The sequence below is a fragment of the Arabidopsis thaliana genome (assembly GCF_000001735.4).
Source record: "Arabidopsis thaliana chromosome 1 sequence".
Taxonomy (NCBI): domain Eukaryota; kingdom Viridiplantae; phylum Streptophyta; class Magnoliopsida; order Brassicales; family Brassicaceae; genus Arabidopsis; species Arabidopsis thaliana.
Genome location: NC_003070.9, coordinates 4,622,523 through 4,638,356, shown reverse-complemented (window position 1 = coordinate 4,638,356; position 15,834 = coordinate 4,622,523). Strand labels below are relative to the sequence as shown.

The window sequence follows — 15,834 nt, the reverse complement described above, 5'->3', positions numbered from 1 at the left end:
GGGCAATAACAATGTTCACACAATTCATAGAACAAACTATCATGTATGTAACAAGGCGTTTATCAGAGTATCGGAAAAACCCGTCGGAACTTAAGAAGCCTCCACCGGAAGGTCCAAACTCCGGCGTACTTGTGATTCAAGACGAAGAATCGTTGACCACTTGTTGCTTTGGTTTGTGCAACGAGATTTTCCTAAGAGGATTACCGTTTCCACAGAACGCAGCGTTGACAGTTAGACGCGACGACGGTGGACAGAACAATACTGTTCATCGTGATCCGGTTGTGTTCATACCTGTTCTTGGTCAACCTCTATCTTCTAACCGTTATTACACATATGAACGATGCGGGTATTATTCAAGGTAGTATGACTAACAATTCAAATGCCAAATATGTTTTGAAAGTCTTAATTTATAAAAAAATTCATTTTGGTTTGCAGAGAATCATCTACTAGTACTGAAAAAGAGGTGGAGAGAGTTACATGCTGCTTCTGCATTAGATTTAACCATGTTCATATGTATAAGAAGCCACAACCAGATCCTTATGACATTCACCAACAAGTAGTGATCACAACAACCTCTTCGCCTTCCCGTTGTTACTACTTTGCGAAGCCTGTTGCTCCTAATGCTCTACTACCTGCATTTCTTATGAGACAAGGCTGGACAATAGAAAACTCGACTTCTACACTACAAGACTTTGGTCTCATAGATGACGCAAAAGGTCTTAACTTAGAGCTTCGTTCTAAGCTTCCCGGTCTTGATATAAGCGTTGTTGTAGGGAAATGGTATGTTCCTTTCATATTTGTGAAGGAAGGAGACATAATAGATCAAGTGAAAATATCAATGTATTACAACATGACGCTTCATCAAAGATGGGAAGAAGTTTTCTTCTATGAGAATGTTCACAATGAAGATTGTGTTGAGGTCGTTGTTGATGTTGATCTTGAACTCCAAGTGATTAACATTGAAGGACAGAAGGTTAGTATAGAGACAACGAATGTGGATGCTAAAGGGATTGTTTGGTTCCAAGTTAAAGACAAGAAGATAGGTTTAAGGTCAGTGGTTGTGGAGAGGATGGAAAGTGAAGAGGAGAGTTTCGGGTGGAAGAAGGTAGACGGAAACCGAGTGACGGTTAAGAGATTGGATCGGTTCGAAGGCGGTTCATCGCATTGGAAGAGTTATAAATGTTATGTATTGGTAGAGAGATTTGAATTGAAAAGAATGGATGAGAGTTTGGTGTTGACATATGAGTTTAGACATGCTGATAAGTTGAGGACTATCCAATATTGACTTGTGAGCTTCTCTCTTTTATTTAGTCTTCTGCTTTTACATTGATGTAAACTCTGTTTAAAATGAAAATAAAAATGTCATCTTTCAGAGTTGTTGGAGCGTTGAATACTTCATGATGCAGAGTGGTGTCATGATACAGAGAGGCGAAGACTTTGTTTATCTTATTTTAGAGACACTTGATGAGAGGTGAAATTAGGGTAGGCTAGGATCTTTAAGGAGATCAAGTAAGTTTCTTTGAAGTTTCCTACAACGAGCCATCCAGAAAAGTCAAGTCACCTTGTCAGTTGCTGTTCTACAGAGTTGTTTACTCTATAATATAGGATCAAGTTTTTCTCCAAGTCCAAAACTCGATTTAGTGAAACAATGTACATCACAAGGAGTTTCTCAGAGTACCGGAGGAATCCAGCAGAGCTAACACAGCCTCCTCCTGAGGGTCCAAATTCTGGAATTTTGGTAATCCAAGACCAACACTCACGGACACGGGCTACATCTTGCTTCGGCTCGTGGTTGGTTGTGGACTCTTCTCTAAGTGGTTTGCCATTGCCCCAAAATCTTAAGCTAGCAGTCACATTCAATATTGGAGGTGATGACAGCACTCGTGACCCAGTTGTGTTCATTCCTGTTCTTGATAAGCCTCTATCTTCAAACTGTTATTACGCTATTAAACGGCATGGGAAGCATTCAGGGTATGAAGTTTAATCCGCAAATCTGAAATTCTTGAATCTTTCTTCTTATATAACCTGAAAAAGTTTATAAAATTTTGGTTGCATTGCAGGGAAGCGTCTGGAAGTGCAAAAGAGGACGATATAGTCTCCTGCTGCTTTTGCTCTAGTTTTGTTCCTGAAGCCAAACCAAAACAGTTAGATCCTTTTGACATGTACCAACAATTCAAGATCCATCAAAAGGAGCCTTCCTCGCGTTGTTACTACGCAACATCTGTCGCTCCTGACGGGGTCCCACCATGGTTTCTGAGGAAAAAAGAGTGGACGGTTGAATACTCGAGGTTCCAAGACTTTGAACTGAGAGATGATGCAAAAGGACTCATCACAGAGCTTCGTACTGAGCTTCCTCTTCTTGGTATGAGCACTGTGGTTGGGAAGTGGTATGTCCCTTTCATATTCGTGAAAGAAAGAGAGGTAAAGGATCAGATCAAGAATTCGATGTATTACAGCATGACTCTTGAACAAAGATGGAAAGAGCTTTTTTCTGATGAGAACGACAAAAGCGAGAACCGTGATGTTGTCGTTGATGTAGAAGTAGAAACAGAAGTTGTTAAGCTTGAGGGACAAATGATTGAAAGAGGTCTGGAAGCAAATGGGTTTGTCTGGTTTGGGGTTGGAGACAAAAAGATCGGTTTAGGATCAGTTGTTGTTGAGAGGATGAAATGGGAAGAAGAGAGATTCGGGTGGACAGGCAAAGGCGACAATGAGCGATCAATGACAGTTAAGAGATTGGAGAAATCAACAGATGGTAGCCTTTGGAAGCATTATCATTGTTATGTTCTGATAGAGAGCTTTGTCTTGAAGAGAATGGATGAGAGTTTGGTCTTAACATATGAGTTTACACATGTAGATAAGCTCAAAACCAAATGGGATTAAGCTTATCACGCAACCAAATCTGCAAAAACTTTCTCAATCTCAATGACATGAATCCATTGGTCAGTGTGATTTATCTATAGCCATTTTCAATTCGGTTTTTTCCGTGTATTGTGTTTTGATATTATCTTCAATCTTTTTGGGTGAAGAAAGAATAAAATATAGAGTTTGTTTGTCTTCTTACTTGTTAGTACTCATCCACAGGAGATTCTGACAAATGTTTAAGTCAAACCTCAGATTATATTTATAAACAATAGCTTAGTAAACTTCCTTGCACGTTCTTATGATCCTTTGTTTTATATAAACGATGACAGGTTAGATCTTGAGTAACAAAGAATCAAGGAGAGATGTATGTAACAAAGCGTTTGTCCGAGTACCAGAGAAACCCATCGGAGCTTACTTTCCTTCCAACGGAAGGTCCAAACTCCGGCGTATTGGTGATTCAAGACGAAGAATCACAGCCTACATGCTGTTTTGGCAAATGCTTTGGTTGTGATCTCAATGGTTTGCCGTTTCCTCAGAACACAAGAGTCACCGTTAAATACCAAATCGGACGTTAGTTACTAGTCATTTCACTCCTAACTTTCTGTCAATCATTTTACTTTACTCTGTTTCTGTTTCTTCTCTGTTTATTATCTAAGCTTTGATTTCACCATAGATGGAGATGACAGAATTGTCTTGCTTGACTCGGTCGCGTTCATCCCCGTTCTTCACCAGCCTCCTTCTTCCAATCTTTACTACGTTATAAGGCGAAGAGGGAAACATGCAGGGTATGATTCTATTGAATCTTTCTCATGTTATGTAGATATCAAAGTTTATCGTTTTAGTTTTAATTAAGCCAAGATTAATAGTTTAGCGGCCTAAATTCACATCTTTTAAAACTTTGATTGGTATTGCAGAGAAGCATGTGTTAGTGCAAAAGAAGAGGACAAAGTTTCTTGTTGCCTTTGTTTTACTTATGTCTCTAATGCTACGCCAAGGCTTCTTGATCCTTTTGACATATACCAACAATTTGAGATACATCAAAGAGGCTCATCAACTCGCAAGTTTTTCGCTACATCTGTTGCTTCAGATGGAATACCACCTCGGTTCCTGAGGAGAAAAGGCTGGACCGTTCCTTTCTCTGCTTCCCAAGACTATGGTTTGATTGATGATGCAAAGGGTGTAGTTGATGCAAAGCTGCGCTATGAGCTTCCCGATTTCGGTAAGAGTGTAGTAGTTGGAAAATGGTATGTTCCGTTTTTGTTTGTAAAGGAAGGAGATGCTAAAGATCAGATGAAGAAATCGATGTATTATAGTATGACACTTCACCAAAGATTTGAAGAGGTTTTCTTCTGCGAAAACGTTGACAATAAAAATTGCGAGGTTATAGTTGATGTGGAGGTAGAAACAGAAGTGGTTAAGCTTGAAGGAGAAAATATTGGAAGAGAGACAAAAGGTGTGAATTCAGATGGAGTTGTCTGGTTTGGTGTCTCAGAGACTCAGAAGATAGGTATTGGGTCTGTGGTCTTGGAGAGGATGAAATGGGAAGAAGAGAGGTTTGGGTGGTCGAAGAAAGGCAATGAACTAAAGTCTAGCATTAAGAGAACTGAGAAATTTGAAGGCGGTGGACCACAATGGAAGAGTTATAGATGCTATGTACTGGTAGAGACCTTTGAACTGAAGAAAACTGATGGGAGTTTGGTATTGACGTATGAGTTTAGACATGTTGATAAGTTGAAGAGTAAGTGGGATTGACTTTATTTCAGCTTCTTTGTGTGTTATGTGTTCAATTTATGGTGTGTTCATTTTATTGAAAGGTTAATGCAAGTTCATGTGTTATGTGGTGAAGCTAACTTGCACAAAAAGGGTGTATACTCTAAAAGGAAAAAAACCTCAAAAGTTTTGTAATTATTTTGTAGAAAAGCATTAGCTAGTGCCAAAGAGTAAGACAGAGTCCCCTGTTTCTTTTGCTTCAGTTTCTTCCTGAAGCTAAGTCACAAGAAGCAGATCCTTATAGTTAGGTCAATCATAATATAAAGAAAATATAGAATTTGTTTGATTGATTCTCCATGATAGGTTTGTGAAACCAGGTCAAGGTCATAACTTTGGAATTCTAAAGTTTGAATTGAACCATAAAGTAAAAAAATTTGAAAAGTCTTCAAACGATAACTTGTAAAATTTGCTTACCGCGTTATCCTCAATACATGGTGCAATATATAAACATATCATATCTCTTCTAATCAATAACCTGATCAAGATTCTGAATTCAAGATGTATGTTACAAGGCATCTCTCCGAATACCAGAGAAACTCGTCGGACTTGACACGATCGTTGCCGGAAGGTCCAAACTCCGGCGTACTTGTGATTCAAGACGAAGAGTCAAAACCGACTTGTTGCTTTGGAAATTGCTACGATGGTGAACTCAAAGGCTTACCGTTCCCACAGAACGCAAAGCTGACTGTGACTTACAGAACCGGAACTGGTAATGACAGGCGCAGTTACCATGACCAGGTTCTGTTCATTCCGGTTCTTGATCAGCCTTATTATTCGAACCGTTATTATGTCATTAAACGACGTGGGAAGCAATCAGGGTATGGCCAAAAATCTTAATTACTTTCTTGACTTTGTTTTGTTTTTTTGAGGTTTTAATCAATTTATGTCATGCATGGTTCGAGATACTTGCTTTTGGGTTTGGTTTTCTTGGGATGGTTTCGGTTTGACCGGATTGGCCACCCCTTTTGACCTGACTTGCACAAATGGTATTCATTAAAAAAAAACTAATTTTGGATTGCAGAGGAGCTTCGGCGAGTGCAAAGGAAGAAGACAGAGTCCCCTGCTGCTTTTGCTTCAGCTATGTTCCTGAAGTTAAGCCACAAGAAGCAGATCCTTATGATATATATCAACAGTTCGAGGTCCATCAACGTAAACCATCATCAGGCTATTACACTGCCACTTCAGTTGCTCCTAATGGGATACCACCAGAGTTCCTTAAGAGAAAGTACTGGACCGTTGAGTATTCGAATTCCCAAGACTTTGGTTTGACAGATGATGCAAAAGGGATCAACACTACGCTTCGTTCCAAGCTTCCCAACGATATGAATACAAGTGTTGTGGTAGGGAAATGGTATGTTCCTTTCATATTTGTGAAAGAAAGAGATGCAAAAGATCAGATTAAGAGCTCACCTTATTACAGCATGACGCTTAAACAAAGATGGGAAGAGGTTTACTCATGCGTAAACGTTAACTACAACCAAAAAGGAGGAGAGGTTGTAGTTGATGTTGACGTAGAAACACAAGTGGTAAAGCTTGAGGGACAAGAAACTATTTCTAGAGAGACAAGTGGTGGTGGATTTGTTTGGTTTAGTGTTTTAGGGGATGAGAGACAAGACAAGAAGATAGGTCTTGGGTCTGTTGTCGTGGAGAGGATGAAATGGGAAGAGGAAAGGTTCGGATGGTTAAACAACGGTGAAAGATCTAACATTAAGAGATCAGAGAGATTTGAAGGCGGGTCATCGCATTGGAAGAGTTATCGATGTTTGGTATTGATAGAGAGCTTCGAATTGAAGAGAATGGATGGGAGTTTGGTGTTGACATATGAGTTTACGCATGTTGATAAGTTAAAGAGCAAGTGGGATTGAGTTTTTTATTCATCTTTGTTCAGTTTCTTTGTGTGTCATCTTTTGGTTCAATAATTAATTTAATGAATAAGTTTTATGCAATTTCATGTAGTAATTAAAAAAAAAAAAAAGTTCGCATTTAAATTCACGTAAATTTCAATTATGAATCATTTATTTGATCATTCTTCTTAAATGTTTTTTTTTTAATATTGTAAACTTGTAACCCTCATTCCAACAACTATGGCCCTCCATTTTTTTAATATAAATCAAGTTCTTTGAAAGTTGCTGATAACGTGTTTTGATTCTACTACCAATTTAAAAGTCTTCACATACGAGTTTAGACATGTTTATAAGTTGAAGAGAAAGTGAGATTGAGAGCTTTTCCAATTTGATTCTCATATCTCCATAATTTATTTAATTTTATGATGTCTCTTAAATTCTGCTTCAAGTTCTGTTTTTTGGGGGCTCTGTTTCAATACAAAACCTCTGTTCTGCAGATTGCTCAAATGAACAATTATGAAGTTAATGGTCATAATTTGGAACTCAAAGTAGATAAAAACTTAAGTTACGTGATAGAATTTAAAAACAATGTGATGTGAATTTAAAAACTGCCAAAAAGGACTTCCATAAAAGCTAAGTCAAAGATCTCGGAAAAGTCTTAAAAAACAATGTTGATTGAGCCGCTAGTGAGATTATTTTTTCTAGTGATTTGAGTCTTGTCTTGTAGGATTCTTGTTGCTTCTCTACCACAACTATATTTTGTAACTTTTGCTCTCTCTTATCTCAATTTCTTAAAGGTTTGAGATGGTAGAGTTACTTGACTTGTGAATTTTTTGGTTTGAGGGTGCCTTAGAAATTGATTGCGTTAGAATGGTTGGAGCGTTGAATACTTGACTGATGCAAAAGGTGTGGACAGAATCTTCATGATGCATGCAGAGTAGTGTCATGATACAGAGAGGCAAAGACTTTGTTTAAACTATTTTATAGATACTTGATGAGAGGTGACAATAGGGTAGGCCAAGATCTTTATGGAGATCCAGTCAAGTTTCTTACAACGAGCCATCCAAAAAAGTCAAGTCACCTTGTGTTCTGAAAACTTGTTGAGTCTATAAAATATGATCCAAGTTTTTCTCCTAGTCTAGATATAAACGATCACTCGATTTGGTTTACTCTTACAAAAATCAGTGGAAATGTATGTTACGAGGTGTTTGTCAGAGTACCAGAGAAATCCAGCAGAGCTAAGACAGCCTCCTCCTGAGGGTCCAAACTCTGGAATTTTGGTAATACAAGACCAACACTCACAGACACGTCCATGTTGCTTCGGCTTGTGTTTGGTTGTGGACTCGTATCTAAGTGGTTTGCCCTTGCCGCAAAATCTTAAGCTAGCAGCCAGATTCAATGCTGGAGAAGATGACGCTACTTGTGACCCAGTTGTCTTCATTCCTGTTCTCAATAAGCCTCTATCTTCAAACTGTTACTACGCTATCAAACGAGTGGGGAAGCATTCAGGGTATGACTTTGAATCTTGAAGATCTGAAATCTTGCATCTTTCATCTTATATAACCTAAAAAGTTTCTAAATTTGTTTTGGTTGCAGAGAAGCGCCTGCTAGTGGGAAAGAGGAAGACAGAGTCCCGTGCTGCTTTTGCTCTAGTTATGTTCCTGAAGCCAAACCAAAACAGCTAGATCCTTATGACATGTATCAACAATTCATGATCCACCAAAAGAAACCATCCTCGCGCTACTACTACGCGACATCTGTTGCGCCTGACGGAGTCTCACCATGGTTCCTTAAGAAAAATAAGTGGACAGTCGAATACTCAAGGTTCCAAGACTTTGAACTGAAAGATGATGCAAAAGGACTAAACACAGAGCTTCGTACCGAGCTTCCCGGTCTTGGTATGAGTGTTGTGGTTGGGAAGTGGTACGTCCCTTTTATATTTGTGAAGGAAAGAGACGTAGAGGATCAGATCAAGAGATCGATGTACTACAGCATGACTCTTGAACAAAGATGGGAAGAAGTTTTCTCTTATGAGAAGGATAAAAGCCGAAACTATGATGTTTTAGTTGATGTAGAGTTAGATACTGAAGTTGTTAAGGTTGATGGACAAGAGATTTCAAGAGGTGTGGAAGCAAATGGGTTTGTCTGGTTTGCGGTTGGAGACAAAAAGATTGGTTTAGGATCAGTTGTTGTTGAGAGGATGAAATGGGAAGAAGAGAGATTCGGGTGGACTGGCAAAGGCGACAATGAGCGATCAATGGTAGCTAAGAGATTGGAGAAATCAACAGATGGTAGCTTGTTGAAGAATCGTCATTGTTATGTTCTGGTAGAGTGCTTTGTCTTGAAGAGAATGGATGAGAGTTTGGTCTTAACATATGAGTTTACACACGTCGATAAGCTCAAAACCAAATGGGATTAAGCTTATCACGCAACGAATCTGCAAATGCTTTCTTAATGATAATGACGTGAACTTCCATTGGTCAGTGTGATTAATCTACGTACAATTGTAGTATTTGGTTATTATCTTAAGCTTTTCTATAAAATATTGAGTTTTCTATGTCTTCTAAGAACTCATCCACAGAAGATTCTGTCAAACTTCAGATTGGTTCAAAGAAACAATTATACTTATAAACAATAGCTTGCACGTTCTTATGATCTTTTCTCTTATATAAACGATGACATGTTGAGCAACAAAGAATCAAGGAGAGATGTATGTGACAAAGCGTTTGTCTGAATACAAGAGAAACCCATCGGAGCTAACATTGCTTCCGACAGAAGGTCCGAACTCCGGAGTATTGGTCATTCAAGACGAAGAATCACGGCCTACATTGAAATGCTGCTTTGTCAATTCCTTTGATTGGGAACTCAATGGTTTGCCGTTTCCTCAGAACACAAGAGTCATCGTCAAACGCCAAATCGGAAGTTAGTTACTTTTCTGTTAACTCCTTAAATCTCTTTCAAACTTGTTCTTTTACTCTGTTTCTGTTTCTTCTCTGATCTTTGTTTTCAATATAGCTGCTCTCTATCTTGACCCGGTCGCGTTCATCCCCGTTCTTCATCAGCCACCTTCCTCCAATCTTTACTATGTTATAAGGGGAAGCGGGAAACACACAGGGTGATTTTCTACCTTGACGTGTCTTTAGAATCTTAAATGATTATAGCATATATTTTCATTCAAAACGTCTACTCTTTTATATAGAATTTACAAGAACTCTTAAAGTTTACTCCTTTTAAATTTGCAGTGAAGCATGTGTTAGTGCAAAAGAAGGGGACAGAGCTTCTTGTTGCTTTTGCTTTACTTATATCCCTGAGGCTGTTCCAAGGCCTCTGGATCCTTTTGACATAAACCAACAATTTGAGATCCATCAAGGAAGATCATCAACCAAGAAGTTCTTTGCTACATCTGTTGCTTCAGATGGGATACCACCTCAGTTCCTGACGAGAAAAGGTTGGTCGGTTATTTTCTCGGCCCCCGAAGTCGAAGACTATGGTTTGATTGATGATGCAAAAGGCATAGTTGACGCAAAGCTGCGCTATGAGCTTCCTGATTTAGATAACAGCGTTGTAGTTGGGAAATGGTATGTTCCGTTCTTGTTTGTTAAGGAAGGTGATGCAAAAGATCAGATGTATAAGTCAATGTATTATAGTATGACGCTTCAGCAAAGATTTGAAGAGGTTTTCTTCTGTGAAAACGTTGGCAACAATAAACGTTTTGAGGTTGTAGTTGATGTGGAGGTAGAAACAGAAGTGGTCAAGCTTGAAGGAGAGAGGATTGCAAGAGAGACACAAGGTGTGAACTCAGATGGAGTTGTGTGGTTTAATGCCTCAGGGAATGAGAAGATAGGTCTTGGGTCTGTTGTCTTAGAGAGGATGAAATGGGAAGAGGAGAGGTTTGGGTGGTTAAACAAAGGCTATGAACAAAGGTCTAGCATTAAGAGAACTGAAAGATTTGAAGGCGGTGGACCATATTGGAAGAGTTATAGATGCTATGTATTGGTAGAGACCTTTGAATTGAAGAGAACTGATGGGAGTTTGGTATTGACATATGAGTTTAAACATGTTGATAAGTTGAAGAGCAAGTGGGATTGAGTTTATTTCAGCTTCTTTGTGTGTTATGTGTACAATATATGGTGTGTTCGTTTTAATGAGAGCTTTATGCAAATTCATGTGTTATAAAGCTCTCATACATATTTGTAAAGTTTATATAATAAATCTATATGATAATGTTTTGTAACAACGAAAATGGAGGAGAGGTTGTACTTGATGTTGACGTAGAAGCAGAAGTGGTGAAGCTTGAGGGACAAGAAACCATTTTTAGAGAGACAAGTGGGGGTGGATTTGTTTGGTTTAGTGTTGTCGGGGATGAGAGAGAAGACAAGATCATAGGTCTTGGGTCTATAGTCGTGAGAGGACGAAATGGGAAGAGGAAAGGTTTGGGTGGTTGAACAAAGCAGGAGAAAGATCTAACATTAAGAGATCAGAGAGATTTGAAGGTGGTTCATCGCATTGGAAGAGTTATCGATGTTATGTATTGATAGAGAGCTTTGAATTGACGAGAATGGATGGGAGTTTGGTGTTCACATATGAGTTTAGGCATGTTGATAAGCTAAAGAGCAAGTGGGATTGAGTTTTATTCATCTTTGTTTGTGTGTCATCTTTTGGTTCAATAAATTTGGTGAATTATAAGTTTTATGCAAGTTCATGTAATAATAATAGACATAAAGTCGCATTTAATTAAATTCATGTTTTAATACAGTAATGAAATCTAAGTTTGGTTGCTTGATATTCTTCATGATGGATTTGTTGACTTCTTGAATCTTGATACTATTATTCACGCAACGAATCCGCAAAAGCTTTCTTTATCTTAATGACGTGAACTTCCATTGGTCAGTGACTCAGTGTGATTAATCTACAATTGTAGTATTTGGTTATTATCTAAAGCTTTTCAATTAAATGTATTGAGTTTTCTCTGTCTTCTAGGAACTCGTCCAAAAGAGATTCTGACTAATTTTTCAGTCAAAGTTAATTTATAAACAATAGCTGTCCAAAGCTTTTTAAGGGGTTTTAATGAAACCAAGAGGACGAAGAAGAAACAAAAAAAAGAATTTGGTTAATGGAGAACAGAAAATGCTATAAAGCGAAATAGTCTTTCTCACCAACGTGACAATAAACAACTCGTAATTTTGTCCATTTTCAGACCAATCATAATTTTTTAAAAGTTTATATTTAAGCAATTGGATTTAATTTCATATTTATTTATTGCCTCAACTACAAATTTATGATATTAAGGTTGGCCAATACAAATAATATAAAGATTTTTAGTTTTTTTTTTAATTGGCATTTGAAATCATCAACAGTCAAAAGCTTTGTATAATATACTCTTTTGAAATGGTCAAATTATTTCTTGGTTTAGGTTTTTTGTACAATGGCTGTAACATACATACTCCCACAACTATGGTTAAGCTTTACTCAAATATGTACCTGATAATTCATTGCTTGATATTATTCCCTGGTTTCATTCAACCTCGAATCTTCACATTATACAAATACACTTAACAGATAGAGAAAATATTGTTTTTTAAACATTACATTAGAAAGTATGAAAAGATTACTAGTCCAATAGTAAGGCTGAAGATGAGATGATTCAACACTCCAATCATGACGAAGGAGGAGGAAGACGTAGCAGTCTTGCCATTTCCTCTCAGACATATGTAAAAAATGACAAGAAGTTAACTTCCTTGCACGTTCTTAATTATGATCCTTTGTTCTATATAAACGATGACAGTTTGAGCAACAGAGAAAACAAAGGAAATATGTATGTAACAAAGCGTTTGTCTGAATATCAGAAAAACCCATCGGAGCTAACATCGCTTCCGACAGAAGGTCCAAACTCCGGAGTATTGGTGATTCAAGACGAAGAATCACGGACTCCATGCTGCTTTGGAAAATGCTTTGATTGGAAACTCCATGGTTTGCCGTTTCCTCAGAACACAAAAGTCACCGTCAGATTCCAAGTGGGAAGTTAGTTACTCTTCTGTTAACTCCTTAGAGCTCTTTCAAACTTGTTCCTTTACTCTGTTTCTGTTTCTTATCTGAGCTTTGTTTTCAATATAGAGGTTGTCTATCTTGACCCGGTCGCTTTCATCCCCGTTCTTCATCAGCCACTTTCCTCCAATCTTTACTACGTTATAAGACAAAGCGGGAAACAAACTGGGTGATTTTCTATCTTGATGTTCAGAATCTTAAATCTCTTGTGTGTTTTGTTTATGTTGTATACAGGATTTACTAGAACTCTCAATGTTTACTCCTTTTAAATTTCCAGTGAAGCATGTGTTAGTGCAACAGAAGGGGACAAAACTTCTTGTTGCATTTGCTTTAGTTTTATCCCTGATGCTGATCCAAGGCCTCTGGATCCTTTTGACATATACCAACAATTTGAGATCCATCAAAGAGGATCATCAAACCAGAAGTTTTTTGCTACATCTGTTGCTTCAGAAGGGATACCACCTCAGTTCCTGACGAGAAAAGGTTGGGTGGCTGCTTCCTTGCCTTTCGAAGAATATGGTTTGATTGATGATGCAAAGGGTGTAGTTGATGCAAAGCTTCGCTATGAGCTTCCTGATTTAGATAAGAGCGTTGTAGTTGGGAAATGGTATGTTCCGTTCTTGTTTGTTAAGGAAGGTGGTGATGCAAACGATCAGATGAATAAATCAATGTATTATAGTATGACGCTTCAGCAAAGATTTGAAGAGGTTTTCTTCTGTGAAAACATTGGCAACAATAAACATTTTGAGGTTGTAGTTGATGTGGAGGTAGAAACAGAAGTGGTTAAGCTTGAAGGAGACAAGATTGCAAGAGAGACAAAAGGTGTGAACTCAGATGGAGTTGTGTGGTTTAGTGTCTCAGGGACTCAGAAGATTGGTCTTGGGTCTGTGGTCTTGGAGAGGATGAAATGGGAAGAGGAGAGGTTTGGATGGTCAAAGAAAGATGAACTAAGGTCTAGCATTAAGAGAACTGAGAAATTTGAAGGTGGTGGACCACATTGGAAGAGTTATAGATGCTATGTACTGGTAGAGACCTTTGAACTGAAGAGAACTGATGGGAGTTTGGTATTGACATATGAGTTTAAACATGTTGATAAGTTGAAGAGCAAGTGGGATTGAGTTTATTTCAGCTTCTTTGTGTGTTATGTGTGCAATTTATGGTGTGTTCATTTTAATGAGAGCTTTAATGCAAGTTCGAGTGTTATAGAACTTGAAGCTCTCATACATATTTGTAAAGTTTATGTAATAAATCTATATGATAATGTTTGTGAACCTCTTCTTAAAGGTGAACTTTGGACTTCAAAAGTGGATAAAGCCATATTAAAAATTGTAATAACGTGGCAGAAAAGCATTAGCTAAAGCCAAAGAGGAAAACAGAGTCCCCTGTTTCTTTTGCTTCAGTTTTCGTAGATACTTTGCAACCTCCTTTGCTCATAATGGGAAACAACCATAGTTTCTTAAGAGTAAGTATTGGACCGTTGACTACTCAATGCGACTAAAACCGGTCAAAAAACTTGTTAATGAAGTTAATAAATTGTCACATACTCTGCATTATAGATTCAGGCATAAAGTCAAACCAAAAGACAAAGACTTCTATGCATTTTTATGCTATTGTATAAAGACACTTGATGAAGATACAACCTTCCAAGAAATTTTCCTATAACGTGATTAGATACTATCATCAAAAAGTCAAATCTATTCTTCAAAGAATTTGCTTAATCATATAAGCCTATAAATATGAAACCAAAGCTCCTTCTCCAAGTATCACCACCACAAGAACCAAACTAAAGATGTATGTTACAAGGCGTTTATCGGAATACCAGAAAAAGCCATCGGAGCTGAAACTGCTTCCACCGGAAGGTCCAAACTCCGGCATAATGGTGATTCAAGACGAAGAATCACAGGCCACTTGCTGCTTTGGTTCTTGCTATGAGGGTAGACTTAAGGGCTTGCCGTTTCCACAAAACGTGAAGCTGAATGCAGCGTATACTAGTGGAGGAGGAGAACACCAGACAACACATCTTACTCCAGTTGTGTTCATTCCTGTTCTTGATCAGCCATTGTCTTCAAACCTTTACTATGTTTTACAAAGGCGTGGGAAGCATACTGGGTAATTTATTTACTTGTCATCTCAATAATTTTCACTGTTTTCTTTAGGATTTAGGAATTGTTACTAACTATCTAGGTATGTGAATTTGTGAATATAGCAAAGCATCTGCAAGTGCAACAGAGGAGGAGAGGGTTTCAAGCTGCTTTTGCTTTAGCTATATTCCTGACGCTAAGCCACAAGAAGCAGATCCTTATGACATATACCAACAATTCGAGATCCATCAACGCCGATCATCATCTCGCTATTACTCTGCCACTTCTGTTGCTTCTGATGGTGTACCACCAAATTACCTTAAGAGGAAAGATTGGTGGGTCAGCTACTCGACTTCGCACGACTTTGGTCTAAGAGATGATGCAAAAGGGATTAACACAAAGCTTCGCTTAGACTCAGAACTTACTAGTTTAGGTAAGAGTATTGAGATAGGGAAATGGTATGTTCCTTTCATATTTGTGATGGAAGGAGATGTAAAAGATCAGATGAACAAATCGACGTTTTACAGCGTGACACTTCAACAAAGATGGGAAGAAGTTTTCTTCTGCGAAAACATTGGCAATGAACATTTTGAGGTTGTAGTTGATGTTGATGTAGAAACAGAATCGGTGAAGCTTGAGGGACAAGAAACTAATTTGAGAGAGGATTCAGGTGATGGAGTTGTTTGGTTTAGTGTCTTAAGGGATGAGAAAGACGACAAGAAGATAGGTCTTGGATCTGTGGTCGTAGAGAGGATGAAATGGGAAGAGGAAAGGTTTGGATGGTTAAACGAAGCAGGCGAAAGATCTAACATTAAGAGATCAGAGAGATTTGAAGGCGGTTCATCGCATTGGAAGAGTTATCGATGTTATGTATTGATAGAGAGCTTTGAATTGACGAGAATGGATGGGAGTTTGGTGTTGACATATGAGTTTAGGCATGTTGATAAGCTAAAGAGCAAGTGGGATTGATTTTCATTCTGTTTTCAGTTTCGTTGTGTGCCATCTTTTTGTTCAATAATCAATTTGGTGAATAAGTTTTTATGCAAGTTCATGTAATACTAAACTTTAAGTTCACATTTAATTTCATGTAAATGTCAATTTAGTTGATCGATCTTCTTAAATGTTTTAACTATTTCCTAGGTTATCATTTTCAATATTAGCACATGTTGTAATCATAATTCCAACAACTTTTGTAAACCCTCCATTTATATATAATTTTAACTTGTACA

General features: G+C 37.9%; 9 protein-coding genes across 10 annotated transcripts; all 9 read left to right on the top strand.

Annotated features, from left to right (window-relative positions):
- Positions 1-26: 26 nt before the first annotated feature.
- On the top strand, positions 27-1,373 carry AT1G13550 (hypothetical protein (DUF1262)). The gene is made up of 2 exons (NM_101225.2): positions 27-358; positions 436-1,373. The coding sequence occupies exons 1-2, from the start codon at positions 42-44 to the stop codon at positions 1,283-1,285; spliced, it is 1,167 nt and encodes a 388-aa protein (NP_172812.2). The 5' UTR covers positions 27-41; the 3' UTR covers positions 1,286-1,373.
- A 178-nt stretch (positions 1,374-1,551) lies between these two features.
- Positions 1,552-2,894, top strand: AT1G13540 (hypothetical protein (DUF1262)). Its single transcript, NM_101224.2, has 2 exons — positions 1,552-1,971; positions 2,061-2,894. The coding sequence occupies exons 1-2, from the start codon at positions 1,649-1,651 to the stop codon at positions 2,881-2,883; spliced, it is 1,146 nt and encodes a 381-aa protein (NP_172811.1). The 5' UTR covers positions 1,552-1,648; the 3' UTR covers positions 2,884-2,894.
- A 333-nt stretch (positions 2,895-3,227) lies between these two features.
- On the top strand, positions 3,228-4,767 carry AT1G13530 (hypothetical protein (DUF1262); the record flags this gene model as incomplete). Its single annotated transcript, NM_101223.2, has 3 exons — positions 3,228-3,435; positions 3,539-3,650; positions 3,780-4,767. The coding sequence occupies 3 exons, from the start codon at positions 3,228-3,230 to the stop codon at positions 4,615-4,617; spliced, it is 1,158 nt and encodes a 385-aa protein (NP_172810.1). The 3' UTR covers positions 4,618-4,767.
- A 290-nt stretch (positions 4,768-5,057) lies between these two features.
- On the top strand, positions 5,058-6,724 carry AT1G13520 (hypothetical protein (DUF1262)). Its single transcript, NM_101222.4, has 2 exons — positions 5,058-5,453; positions 5,657-6,724. Exons 1-2 carry the CDS (start codon positions 5,134-5,136, stop codon positions 6,498-6,500), a joined length of 1,164 nt encoding a protein of 387 aa, NP_172809.1. The 5' UTR covers positions 5,058-5,133; the 3' UTR covers positions 6,501-6,724.
- An 811-nt stretch (positions 6,725-7,535) lies between these two features.
- AT1G13510 (hypothetical protein (DUF1262)) lies at positions 7,536-9,154 on the top strand. Its single transcript, NM_101221.2, has 2 exons — positions 7,536-7,989; positions 8,076-9,154. The coding sequence occupies exons 1-2, from the start codon at positions 7,670-7,672 to the stop codon at positions 8,896-8,898; spliced, it is 1,143 nt and encodes a 380-aa protein (NP_172808.1). The 5' UTR covers positions 7,536-7,669; the 3' UTR covers positions 8,899-9,154.
- A 33-nt stretch (positions 9,155-9,187) lies between these two features.
- On the top strand, positions 9,188-10,568 carry AT1G13500 (hypothetical protein (DUF1262); the record flags this gene model as incomplete). Its single annotated transcript, NM_101220.1, has 3 exons — positions 9,188-9,401; positions 9,495-9,594; positions 9,722-10,568. The coding sequence occupies 3 exons, from the start codon at positions 9,188-9,190 to the stop codon at positions 10,566-10,568; spliced, it is 1,161 nt and encodes a 386-aa protein (NP_172807.1).
- Positions 10,569-12,190: 1,622 nt separating this feature from the next.
- AT1G13490 (hypothetical protein (DUF1262)) lies at positions 12,191-13,793 on the top strand (the record flags this gene model as incomplete). 2 transcript variants are annotated; one of them, NM_001332069.1, is made up of 3 exons in its annotated part: positions 12,191-12,500; positions 12,594-12,693; positions 12,802-13,793. In NM_001332069.1, 3 exons carry the CDS (start codon positions 12,293-12,295, stop codon positions 13,640-13,642), a joined length of 1,149 nt encoding a protein of 382 aa, NP_001322967.1. In that variant the 3' UTR covers positions 13,643-13,793. The 2 variants fall into 2 exon arrangements, with proteins under 2 accessions (NP_001322967.1, NP_172806.1); NM_101219.2 differs by having other exon boundaries at positions 12,293-12,500; positions 12,859-13,653.
- Positions 13,794-14,012: 219 nt separating this feature from the next.
- Positions 14,013-14,186, top strand: AT1G13485 (uncharacterized protein; the record flags this gene model as incomplete). Its single annotated transcript, NM_001160861.1, has 1 exon — positions 14,013-14,186. One exon carries the CDS (start codon positions 14,013-14,015, stop codon positions 14,184-14,186), a length of 174 nt encoding a protein of 57 aa, NP_001154333.1.
- Positions 14,187-14,275: 89 nt separating this feature from the next.
- AT1G13480 (hypothetical protein (DUF1262)) lies at positions 14,276-15,807 on the top strand. The gene is made up of 2 exons (NM_101218.3): positions 14,276-14,633; positions 14,731-15,807. The coding sequence occupies exons 1-2, from the start codon at positions 14,314-14,316 to the stop codon at positions 15,572-15,574; spliced, it is 1,164 nt and encodes a 387-aa protein (NP_172805.1). The 5' UTR covers positions 14,276-14,313; the 3' UTR covers positions 15,575-15,807.
- Positions 15,808-15,834: the final 27 nt, after the last annotated feature.

Coding starts and splice junctions, on each gene's coding strand:
- AT1G13550 (NM_101225.2), top strand. CDS start 42: ATGTATGTAACAAGGCGTTTATCAGAGTATCGGAAAAACCCGTCGGAA. Junction 359..435: donor CGATGCGGGTATTATTCAAG/GTAGTATGACTA, acceptor TTTGGTTTGCAG/AGAATCATCTACTAGTACTG.
- AT1G13540 (NM_101224.2), top strand. CDS start 1,649: ATGTACATCACAAGGAGTTTCTCAGAGTACCGGAGGAATCCAGCAGAG. Junction 1,972..2,060: donor CGGCATGGGAAGCATTCAGG/GTATGAAGTTTA, acceptor GTTGCATTGCAG/GGAAGCGTCTGGAAGTGCAA.
- AT1G13520 (NM_101222.4), top strand. CDS start 5,134: ATGTATGTTACAAGGCATCTCTCCGAATACCAGAGAAACTCGTCGGAC. Junction 5,454..5,656: donor CGACGTGGGAAGCAATCAGG/GTATGGCCAAAA, acceptor TTTGGATTGCAG/AGGAGCTTCGGCGAGTGCAA.
- AT1G13510 (NM_101221.2), top strand. CDS start 7,670: ATGTATGTTACGAGGTGTTTGTCAGAGTACCAGAGAAATCCAGCAGAG. Junction 7,990..8,075: donor CGAGTGGGGAAGCATTCAGG/GTATGACTTTGA, acceptor TTTTGGTTGCAG/AGAAGCGCCTGCTAGTGGGA.
- AT1G13480 (NM_101218.3), top strand. CDS start 14,314: ATGTATGTTACAAGGCGTTTATCGGAATACCAGAAAAAGCCATCGGAG. Junction 14,634..14,730: donor AGGCGTGGGAAGCATACTGG/GTAATTTATTTA, acceptor TTGTGAATATAG/CAAAGCATCTGCAAGTGCAA.